General features: G+C 30.4%; 1 protein-coding gene across 1 annotated transcript in view; it reads left to right on the forward strand.

The window, feature by feature from the left end:
• LOC142321391 (ubiquitin-protein ligase E3C) overlaps positions 1–13000 on the forward strand; it is a 70538-nt gene that overhangs the window by 54099 nt on the left and 3439 nt on the right. The window contains exons 16-18 of the mRNA XM_075359433.1: positions 621–751; positions 4697–4912; positions 10110–10166. Of these exons, the coding sequence (XP_075215548.1) occupies positions 621–751; positions 4697–4864 (299 nt within the window). The 3' untranslated portion in view covers positions 4865–4912; positions 10110–10166. The remainder of the gene's footprint in view (positions 1–620; positions 752–4696; positions 4913–10109; positions 10167–13000) is intronic.

Below are 13000 nucleotides of genomic sequence, written 5' to 3' on the forward strand. Positions count from 1 at the left end.
ATATATTGTCAAGTTCATATGTGATCATCATTCATATGATCATTAAAGGAAGTCTTAGAGTGACAGTGCTTTTCTAAAGACAAAGAGGTGAAAAAATTTGTGCACAATTGATTTTAGACACACCCACAGTACATTTCATAAAAATTGAATGGGAAAATTACCAATCCCATGTATGGAAAAAAGTATGCAGATGTAAATAGAAACTATTAGAGAAATTATATAAGAGTATTTTGTAAATTAATAAATAAATTAGTTTTTATAAAGATTCTGGCGTATATTTGACTGACCCTAGTATCTGAAGAAATGTATGGAAATATCATATAATTTTTGTAATATCCTGTAATTTGTGCATCAAGAATTTCAGTAGGGTTTCATTTTATCCTTATAACAGAAATCAGAGCAAAATATTTTGTCACAACTTGAGAATGAAGCATTTTTGGACTTATATTTTGTAAGAACATTTTTGCTTATATGATGTTCCAAATCAGCTTGTGAGGTATTGCTGTGTAATTTTGAATCTCATATATATATATATATATATATATATATATATATATTCAGTCACTACTACATGCTTCTTTTTATGTTTATCATTTTTTTTTGTGATTGATTTTTTTAAGGCGGTTACTCCCCAGAGCATCCCACAATAATTTTATTCTGGCATGTGTTAGAAGAATTCAACGATTTACAGCGTAGACAACTTTTAAAATTTGTTACTAGTTGTTCAAGGCCTCCATTACTTGGATTTAAGGTAATAAACAGTATATATAGTCATAATAATATTACAAATTTTTTAAAAACCTGCTTTATACTTTTTAGCCATACTTTAATAAAATTATTATCGTATATTTCACGAGTTTAATTAGCAGGCTAATTTGGATTTCAAAAGATAACATTATATATTGAAATTTCTAATATATTTATAAAACATCAAACCAATTTTCTATCAAACATTTACTATATAAAGTAATGAAATAGTGAAATTTTTCTCTCATTTACTTATGATTAATTCATAATTTTTGACAAACGTTTTTATGACTTTTTATAAAAGATTTCTCATTTGATCCATCTCTGATAATGCATCATTATTGCTGCATAGTTAATTGTATTATTAAATAAATTATTAATTTCCACCCTTAATTTACCTCTGTATGGGGGGATGTTTGCAAAAGTAATGATCAAATATTGTATTGTCACTCAACCTTAGTAACTGTACAAAATTTCATTAATCGGCAATGTCAATAAGTATGTTAAATTAAGAATGCAAAATTTGAGGACAAACATGAAAAAAAAACATTGTGCGTTAAAGTAAAAGTAAAAATTGTGATTTCCTGTAAAAACTGACATAACTTAGTTATTAATTTTTTTTTTTTTAAATAAGATTTAAGTGGCAGTTATTGATCATATAGTTATTATAGCCACTAGCTAAGAGCCAGCAAACTGTATGCAGTGAAATTACAACTAATGTTGTTAAGCTTCGGTGGTCTATGAGAACCAGTGGCTTTAGAGTTTGGCATTTAACCTTACTACTCACTTTTCAGATTCACTTCAGGATGCTACTATCTGATATATTGCAGATGTTACAGAACCATCAGGTTTTAAGGGAATTATGTACCATATATATACTATAAATACACATGCATTTTATGTATTTTCAGGCTGAGTGCAATTTCAGTGTGCTTTATCTAAAAGGTTTGCTGAAATCTTAATAATACTAATGTCATAAAAGCCTGCCAGTTTATCTTTTATGAATATAATATTATCAAACAAAATATTTTAGAGAAAAATTAATTGTAGTTTGTAAATAGCAATTTTTTTAGAGTTAATCGAATAAGATTGGAACAAAAAAACTTTTTTTTTCGTTATAATTATTACACTGGTCAACATAAAATTTGAAACTGAAAAGGGAGTAGGTGTTCTGTATAGTATTTTATATATTGAATCTGAATATGTATTTCGAAACAACCAAACACGTAACATTTGTAAGTTACAACCCCTTAAATTTATTTGTCCCATCATTTGTTTCATTCATGGTTCCATCATTCTTAAACAATACAAATAAGTTAGTTTGTCTGTACATTTGCTTACTCGCATCTGATTTATATTGTGATGCATGCTGTAGACCTACATTTGATACATAATAGTCGAATGATGACATTTTATGTCAAGCCAGACATGTATAGACATGTCAGTGAGTCAAGTAATGAGTAATTCAACGTGATGAAATTTTCTTCAGTATGAGTTCAGCTCTTTATGACTTGTTATGACCTTTAGTTGTGGTACTGGCTTTATCATACACATATAATAATGATTGTTTCATAAGTGATCCCATAAATTTAGTGAAAGATTTTTATTACAGAACAACTTTTGATATTATTTTATTAAACAACAAGATTTGTTAAGTACATGTGTGCATGCGCATGCGTGTGTGTTTTATCTCACTCCGTGGTGAAACAATTTTATTAAGTAATTAAGTATTTATAAATTAAAACTTAATTATTTTTATAATTAAGTATTTCTGTTTACTTTCATTCATCAAAACATTTTGAATTTTACATGATTAAAATCAGGCTTGTAAAAATTCTCCAAATATTTTTTGTTACATTTATGGAGAATTCACCAAGAAAAGTCTATGAAAACCAGTATTGAATCTGCTGTAAACTGCTTGCAAACATTATTTTGATTGTTCCTTAGGAGACCGAGATAAATCCTAGGCTCTACATGTAGCATGCTTCAAGTGCTTTGTTAAACTAACCCAAGAGTTAAAAGGAAAAAAGAGCATTTTCCTTTTGGTGTACCTATGATTTAGCGAGAACATACAAACCATTATGATGACTGCTATCTTTGCTTATCAGGTCCCGATTCAAACAGTAAAAGGAGTATTGCATAATACTTAAGAAGTTTAATTTGTTCCTGCTGGATGTTAGGAGGCTAAAGTCTGAACTGGACATTGAATATGTTATTCATGATTGGCATTTATTTATTGACTCATCAAAAAGAAAGTGAAAGATAGTGTTGTTACATAACTTGAATAAGTTTTCTTCTACACCGGTAGCACATGGTGTAGGAATAAAAGAAACGTGAAAGTATGTCAAAAATTTTAAAAGCTATTAAGTATGATGGCAATATTTTAAGCTATTAACACTCGTAGTGAATCATCGCTGACCTGAAAGTGATAGGGCTTCTTCTCGGTCTCCATAGTGGCTTTACAAAGTATGCGTGGTTTTTGTGTTTGCGGTATAGTTGGGCTACAGATAAACACAGTTAAAGACTGAACCCCAGGAAAGGAAAATGTTGTCAATATTACCCTTGTCAAAGCAGATCGTATTATTTTACCATCTCTATACATAAAACTAGGCCTGATGAAGAATTTTGTAAAAGTATTAGATAAATATTACAGCTATAAATATTTAGCTGAGATTTTCAACAATTAAGTGAAGCGAAATTAAAAGAGAGAATTTTCATCAGGCCACAAATAAGAAAATTATTTCATGAAAATATATGTGACAGCAAACTGAATCCTAAAGAATTAGCGGCATGGAAGTCAGTCATTCAAAGATGTTGTTTCTGGTTTTCTTGGAAACAAAAAAGTTGAAAACCATGATCGGCTTGTAAATGAACTCTTAGTGATCTACCAAAATTTATGCTGCAGAATGTCTTTGAAGATTCATTTTTTACAATTCTGATTTGGACTTTTCCCTTTAAAATTGGTGACATCAGCAATGAACAAGGAGAAAGGTCCCACCAAGATACATTATAGATGGGATGAATATGTGATGCATGAATACTGCTGGATGATAAAAAGAGAAGACTTCACAGAGCACAAAAGGAAAATAAGAAAAAAGAAATTAAGATAAACTTAAATGTCTGCAAAATAAAGACAGGAATTTTAATGTTTCTCAATATTTTAAAGGGTCATAGCTAAAAATCTGTGGGTGATGAAAAAAACTGATTTCATTTTAAAATTCAGCATAAAAAATACATTCTAAAACACCTACTTCTATCTCAGTTACAAATAATTTTTTTTTTTTTTTGTTGATCTGTGTCATTAATAAATGTGAAATATTATAAGAAAAGTATTGTTTTATATCTGTGATGGAAGTTTTGAATGTATTTTTTTTGTCTTCATTTCTTTGTTGGAGTATTCATTCTTTTCTATTTAGTACTGACCAAAAATCTATTTCTGCATAATGTTATTTCTTTGTATTATTTCAAAGCAAATCTAAACACATACTCTTTTTTTTTAGTGTTTTTCTTATGTTCAAAATCCTGTATAGGTCAAATTTAGTAATTGAAATTTGAAACACTTCCTGTTATCCAATCAAGCTGAATTAATGGCCTTTAATTAAAATTTTTTTAACATTTACAAAGGCCATTCCACTTTTTAGGTCAATAACTCTTAATTCATAATATACAAAACTGCTAGGTTTGACTAAGTTAGATTTAGTTATATTAGGCAAGGACGTGCTTGATAGATATTTATCATTTCCTTTCTCTCTGTATTTATTTTATGTTTAAAATGATAAATTTTAAACAGTCTGTTACATTACAGGGTAAAGCCTCTTTTACAAAAGAATCAGCTTTTTATCCATTGATAATAATAATTGTTTTCAATAAATCTTTAGTTACCTGTAACATTCAGCAGGTGATCATTTTTATTAAAAGTATGTTAATCTATTTTTTTATCGTTTTTTAGAATTTGAATCCACCTTTCTGTATATTACATGCTGGAACATCAGAACGTTTGCCCACAGCTAGTACTTGTATGAACCTATTGAAGTTGCCAGAGTTCCATGATGAAGCATTGCTTAGAGAGAAACTATTGTATGCAATACAATCAAATGCTGGCTTTGAACTGAGCTAACACTGTCATCGGTATAATAATTACTTTGGCACATCACTAAATGCTGAGGTGAGTAAAAAAGAAATCAAATTGAGCCATGGTCAACACACAAAATGATAACTACTAAAATTACTTTTAATCAGTATTATTGTTTATCTTTATAATACTAATTATTATTAAATAATAATGTATTATACTAGTAGTGTAAAGTAATAATTTAAACTGTAATTTGAATGGTTTATTAAAAAATGTTTTACAAAAAATATTTTGGTTTACTCTGATGTAGCTACTTCCAGTTTGGATTAGTTTTATGAGAATTGTTCAGAGAATTCTCAGCTTAACCCAGAGATGGCACATGTGTGACCAAATGACTATTATATTTGACAAGTATGATCCTTTAGATGGCATGCTGTGAGGTTTCAATTGTGTGCATTTAGTTGCTTGTTAGTGACGGTCAAGTAAAGCAAACGAGTCTTAATATTTTCTGAAAAGTGAATAACATTTGAAGTTAGAGCTGTTTTAATATGTTGTGTACTGCTTAAGCTGTGCTATAGATTACTTTTTTAAACTTAATTTTCAAACAGGATTAAGTTTGTCAAAAAGTTGCTGCTTGGTCACTTAACACCATCTTTCTGTGATAGATGTTTTAAAAAAAAAATGTTCAAACTATTCTTTAAAATTCTGGAAATTAATTCATTTCCCATCTTTTTTTTCGTGACAAAACCTCTTCAGCCTCTTCTAGAAATCTGTCTTCACTTCTATATGAAGAATTATGACTGACTTCCAACACTGGTTGGTGTCTTGAAGTTTCTCTCTACATTCTTGGGATTAAGTGGATATGACTACAGTATAAATCATAATTTTTGATGTTGCCTTCTGATCTGGATGACAGGAAGATATTGTATGTATGTTGGAAGGCAGCAAATGTGCAACATCTTCACGTCATCTTCAAATGAATGCCAGGGTGCATTGTCCAACAACACAATTGCTTCTTTTCTTTTTGTAATTTCTTTATTTTTAGATCATTTTTCACATGCAAGTAACAAACTGTGGTTAAATAGATTCTCAAAAATGTCTGCACTCATCCACACCGATTTTTGCTTAGCGTACTTAACCAGGCAATGCCTTAGGTTTAGCAGTTTTGCCCATCACAAGAAGAGGTACTTTGTTGTCACCACTAGCATTACTGCAGACAAGAACAGTCCGTTCTTTACTAATTTCAAGCCGGGTGCAGGAGCTTCTTCCCTTGATTCTAGTGTCTTCGATGGCAGCATTCTAAAATTTAATCCTGTCTCATTTTCGTTATATGATTGTATGGCTGTAGATTTTCTGACTGAACAAGAGCAGAAAATTTTTTATGTTATTATAAAATTAGCAGTGCTGTCTGTATCGATAGATAATTTTTCCCCGAACACAGGTAATTGTTTTTTACCGTGATGATTTCTAAATTTCTCCAGCCAGCCTCTTTACTGGCAGAAAATGTATCTGAACCATTCAATTTACTGTTAAGTTGAATAGCCTTGTCTTGCAAAATACAGTAAGATACTGGTACCCCAAAGGTTTTCTGTTACCAGAACCACAAGGAAACATCATCATCTAAAACATTCTGGTCTGGGTTCTTCATTGTAGATCATTTAATTAAAAACTTTTAAGGTATTTTTAACACTATTCTTCAATTTGTTTATTTCGTTTCCAGCCGCCGATGGTTATTTCTCTGACACCAAACTCATTAGCAAATTTTTTAATCTTAATTTTTCCGGCATTTAATCTTTTAATTTTTTGTCCATTGACAAAAAACCACCCGTTTATGTTTTGTATTAGTAATATCTTTGCTACAACTAGCTATTATAACACACAGCATTATAAACAATTATAACACAATAACCACAATACAGTACATATAAATAAACAACACCACACACTACAGCTACTATACTGTATTACAGTACAGCAGTTACATACTCACAAAATATAGACCAATCTTGATGCATATGGTAGATAACAGAAACTAACGAATTTTCATGTACTATAAATGTGCAATAGTAGTTTCTACGCAATAGTGTAATTACTTACAACGATTAATCTTCAGTAACGCTATAATAAAATTCGTACGTGGAGTAAATGGTATTTTTATTGGAATAAAAATGATTTTTTTTTTAGTTTTATTGTTCTTTAGACTTTTTGCACCTGAGGCTAGTTATGGATTTAAAAAATTATTTGTAGCACAGTGAAAAAATGTACCACGCCTGATTGGGATTTGAACATGCAACCGCTGAGTGAAAGGCTGAGATGATACTTGACCATGGCATACAGTCATCTTGGTTAAGGAAAGCCCTACTGTATTTAAAATCTATTAAATAAACCATCTAGTACAGAATATTGAGATAAGACATACCTTACCTTAATTTTTCATGAAAGTAGGAGATGGGAGAGTGTCTGTGAACTATTTTATACAAAGTACTATAATTTACAATTGTGCTGTCTAACATAAAATAGAATAACCTCAGTCTTCGTGACTTTCTGCTCGAGTCATATGCGCTTCTCTTCTGGTCAAATTGATCGACACTGCCCTTCCTTTTAGTGCATTCAGTAATTGATTTTGGACAATTTACATTAATTTTTTAACTACACAATGGGGGTTCAGTAATTGAAAACTGATAAACTGGTTGAATAACATTTTCATCAAAACTAAGTTTATCTACTGTTTCAAAATGCTGCGTTAATATTTTCCTTCCATGAAGGTTTATCTTCATCGTAATTGCTATTAGTTTCTACTTCACTTAGGTTTGGATCTACCTCATTGTCGGATTCCTCAATTATTGCATCAAGTACAACATTCCTGTTATCAGGAATTAACAACAGCGAATGATCTATGTGCCATTGGATTCCAGATTATTACGATTTTGAATGTCATCAATACGATCTTCGTCACCTAACTCCTCTTCATCCTCTGAGTCTGATTGTATATTCATATATTCTATTAACTCGCTTTCATTTAGATACTTTGATTCCATCTATAAAGAAAAAAATTCTTCCATTAGGATGTATCACACAGATTGCTTTGAAAAGAGGCAATGTAAAATATATTTATACAAAGTAATGCAACTGCTTGCATTACAAAGTTGCCATCAGGGAAAACTCAAAGTTGCACTGGCAACTATATTGCTATCACAAGAAAATTGATTGTTTTATATAATAATGAAACTGATGACATAGAACTATGTTTACAACATAAATGTAACTTGTGGAACATTAAATAAACAAAAATACTCATCTTTTTAGATGAAATGAGTCACAAATAATGAATGTTCTACAATGACAACTGAGCTAGCCTGATACTATAACCTCAAACTAGTATACTGGGAAGAAACATTCAGGTAAAATTGGAGGGAAGCAGTTCAGACACAAACTAAATAGGTAGCAGCACCTATCCTATCTATTACACATAATGTAATAGCAGAACTGTTCCTTTGCCTTATAAGTAACTCAAGAATTTGATGGCAATATTTTTGCCGTCCTATTCTGTTCCAATGCCAATAAGCACTTGCTGCAATAAGATTTTTCCAGGCCACATTACAAGCTCATCCGTCCTCATTGCCATTGGAAATGAATCCTTCTTCTGCCCCTGAGATCGTTGACCATTTACTCTCAGCTGTGCTTATTTTATGGTGGCACGTACTCGCGAAATCACCACATCGTCAATCAATATATGTGACTTTTCTTGAAGATAACCTCACCACAGATTATCCCATTACATCCTGCAATATTTCCAACCTCATTCTGGGACTTCTTATTTGGATAAACATTATTCACAGCTAACCTTCATATCTGGAGGCTGTTTGCTTTCTCCCACCTGCAAATTATATTAGTCGATACAGTGGTTGATAAAAATGTTTATATATATATATATAAACATGCGTTATGTATTGCACTAGTGCACCTGTCACACACTACTACAACAATATGTAACATTGAATTACCTTACAGAAGTTAGAAATGGTCTCTATGAACACCCTGACTTATCTGCATGTGTTTCTTCTTATTTTTGAAGACACATGAAATATTTTTGGTGAAATCACAAATATTAGTTTGAAGTTCTGTGGGGATTTCCTTGATAAAAATTATATTTTTCATAACAGAGTTCTATAACCAGTTTTAAAAATAATTATGTCCACCATTCTGAAAAAAAATTAATGTAGATCTTACATTTTAATTGAATTTGTGGACAGAATACATTATTTAGGTCCTCTTTTGTATTAATTTATAAATCCACCTACAAATAATACATCCATTTGAAGACTAAAAAATCATTTTTCAGTATATTATTGATGGAGAATACCACCAATCAACCAGAATCTTTCTGGTTGCTATAAATCACAATGAAAATGCAACTAACCATTGATTTCAAATTACAGAAAACAAAAAAATAGCTTAATACAATTTTCATCGATCTCATTAGAAATTGTGATTTACAAAGTTCTTATACTGATTATTGTAGGCCTATAATTATTAAAGAAATGTGAACTAACAATAATTAATTTTTTAATTACCTGCAGTTGTATGTGGAATCAGTAATAATGACATAAAGTAGGCAACAAATCAGCTGTTTATTTATATTAATGCCTTAATATCTAATGAAGTATGAATACTTCTTTTAATAGATATATCACTTGTAGTTCAATTTGGCTTAGCATTGTTAATATTCTAATTCAGTATTATAACAGCAAGTTAAAAATGTAATTCACTTGGTTTGTCAGGTATCCTTTAGTGTAGTGTGAAAAGTATTTAGTTCAGAATTTAAAACTTCTATTTTAAATAACAGTGAGGAGGATGGAAAATATAAACTGTCAAAACATCTCATTTACATCAATTAGTATAAACTAAACGAGAAGTTTTTGACAACTTGTACAGAGACTTCTTCTTGTGTAATCTTTCAAAGGGCTCAGAACTGTTAAATGTAGTTTAAAATGTGATAATATTCAAATTTATGTCAACTGCCATCATATGGACACCGGCACTAGGTATGACAATTTTTCGAGGTTCTTGTTTTATTTACACTGAACCAGAAAATACCGCAATGGTTCTTCAAAGTGATCTGTAATAAGAGTGTTCTGTTAGTAACAGGCAAGATCGTGTGGGTCATACCATATAATAAAGAAAAAATTTCTGTTGAAACATGAATAATAGAACATTAAGGTTAAGACATATAACATGATTTCATATATTAAATATGTTTCTTGAATTATTTATTTTTTTATTTTTACAGAATTTTGAAGAATCAAGGACGAAAGTTAAGTTAATATGATGTTATATTTACTTTAAGGTAAGTCGCTTATGTAGAACTGAAAAGAATAATTAAAACATGTGTAAAATCAAAATGAGAAATTTTTAAGAATGTTCATAATAGGCTAGTAGAAGATAATTTGTCTGAATGATGCAAGAGCAGAGTTAATGCTTTATATTATCGTAAGACAGCAATCCAATGATTGATATTGATGTAACATGTATTCTCAATACACAGTAGGAATGATGAGGCTCATAGAATATGATTTACTGACCAACCACACCATATTCCCAATGGTTTTCCTTATAAATACCAAAATATTAGTTTCTTGGTTTTGTAAATTAAACGAAATTCTTACATTTGTTGATTTTAATTTGTAGCCTTTCTTATTTTACATAATAATTTATTATGTAAAAGTATTCTGTAAATAATTAAAATATAAAACCCACTTACCAACAATCTTTTAATGTGTCCTAGAGCTTTCGTAAACTAATTCCATTTTCAGGAACTTAACTTTTTTTTTTGACGACCATGGCAACCACCTTTATACATTTTGCACACGTTACACGACAATTCTACTCATGACAACAAAGTTTTAATTAATTTTTTAATAAAAGAAGAAAAAAATTTAAGTTCCTGAAGATGGAATTCATTTCTGAAAGCGCTAGGATGCATTAAAAGATTGTTGGTAAGTGGGTTTTATATTTTAATTATTTATTGTAAAATCATACCAACATGCCATATTTAATAAAATTATTAAAAGTATACAAATTATTCGCTTTTATTTAACTTGCTGTGTACACTGTTGCATAGCAGGATGGTCAGAATTTTGTCAGCAATATTTAACCTACTTTCAGATGAGGTAGAAGGCTAATGTTGTGTACTTGGTTGTTGTCGACGACAGTGCTTTGTGATAAAAAATTTCATAAAACATCTATTTTCATAGAAAATTTATTTGCAAATAACGGAAATCCAAACAACTGCACATGTGTACGAAAGACTTTCTGCTATACAAGAAAAGACTCGTATATGGTGCCATCTAGTGAGATACATCACTAGATTACATTACTCTCATTATTTAAAGATTTGTGTACCAAATAAGAGCTTGAAATAAAATACTATGAATTTCAAAATTAATTTTTGTATGTTTTTCATTTTACTTATTTCAGAATAAATTCCATCTACGATTGTATATAATTGTATGGAGTTATACAATATCATTTATATAATTGTGTCAATCATTTATACAGTATGTTTAAAAGTGATAAATTAACACATTTCTTTGAAATTTTGTCCAAGAAGTTTCATAATAATACACCAAATTGTTTAATTGTGATGGTAATTTTTTTTTAATCTAATTGAAACTAAAAAGTATAAAAGTATAAAATAACAAAAAATTTAAAAAATACACTTTTATTTAAGTAATGAAAAATTACAAAAAACTACCAAAATTTCACTATTTGGAAATTATTGAAGTAAAGTATAAATTGTTTGGAAAAATTTTCCAATCAAATATATTTAAAGATGTACTAAAAAAAAGAAAAATAATTTCACATTCATATTAAATCAAGAATGAATGTTTATAATATGCACTTTGATTAAATTCAAATAACATTTTATATTGATAATCATGATATATAAATCTGCCAGATTTATATATTCATGATATTGAATGTTCATTTATTCACGGTAGTGAATATACTTCTGTGTGAACATTTATTTATTACATCTGCCAGCTACATTTGATTATAATAATATTTATTATAATTTATTATAATTAGTATTTATTATAAACATTTATTCTTGATTTAATATGCTAGTGAAATTATTTCTTTATTGTTAGTGCATCTTTAAATGTACGAGGCATATTCATAATTAGGTAAGGGTCATTTGGTCATTAAAAAAATTAACATGTGAGAAAAGTTTGTATGTGCAGTTTTAGTTTAGTACATATCTTCACTTTTCCACACTATCACCATTCAGTTCTAAGCACTTTTCATAACTGCACCAGTTTCTGTAACCCCTCTGCATAGAAGTTCGCCGCTGGGGAATTGAACCAATTGACAATGGCAGTCTTGAGTTCCTCGTCTTTTGCAAACCATTGTCCACCAAGCCGCTTTTTCAAATGCAAGTAGTTGCCAGATGCAACTTTTTGACCACCCTCCATATAGTCCCGACTATATGGAGGGTGGTCAAAAAGTTCCCAACAAAAATCGTGAATCTTCTTCGTGGTTAAGGTAGCAGTGTGAGGATGTGCATTGTCGTGAAGGAGGATTATGCCGGATGACAGTTTCCCGCATTGTAGATTTTGGATTGCATGTTCCAGTTTGGTGAGCATTTTGCAGTACACATCAGCTGTAATTGTTGATCCACGTTCCATGAAATCAACCAAAATGACACCCTTTTTGTCCCAAAAAACAGTAGCAACATTTTTCGACTCTAGTACGGAGATTGCTTAAACTTTTTCAGTTTTGGGGAACTTGAATGGTGCCACCGCATTGACTGTTGTTTCGATTTTTCATTGGTGTAGGATATCCATCTCTCATTGCCTGTAACAATGTAGGAAAACAAATCATCTCCATCCTGTCGATCGCTATCGACAAGATAGCGATCGACAATCGTTTGGCTTTGAATCGCTATTCAAAACCACTCGTCCACTGCACATTCTTTGTTCTTTGTGTTGGTCGGTGAGCATTTTCAATACCCACCTTGCACACAATTTGTGATATCTGAGCTTTTCTATGACAGTCTTGTAGTTAGAGGTGTATCCAACATGCGGAAATCCATCAGTCAGAACACTAATCGTCAATCGCCAATCACATCACACTTTTCGGTTCACTTGTTCAACGATTTCCTCAGTCTGAATACAGGGC

This window comes from Lycorma delicatula, chromosome 3 (genome assembly GCF_047948215.1).
Source record: "Lycorma delicatula isolate Av1 chromosome 3, ASM4794821v1, whole genome shotgun sequence".
NCBI classification, from domain to species: Eukaryota; Metazoa; Arthropoda; class Insecta; order Hemiptera; family Fulgoridae; genus Lycorma; species Lycorma delicatula.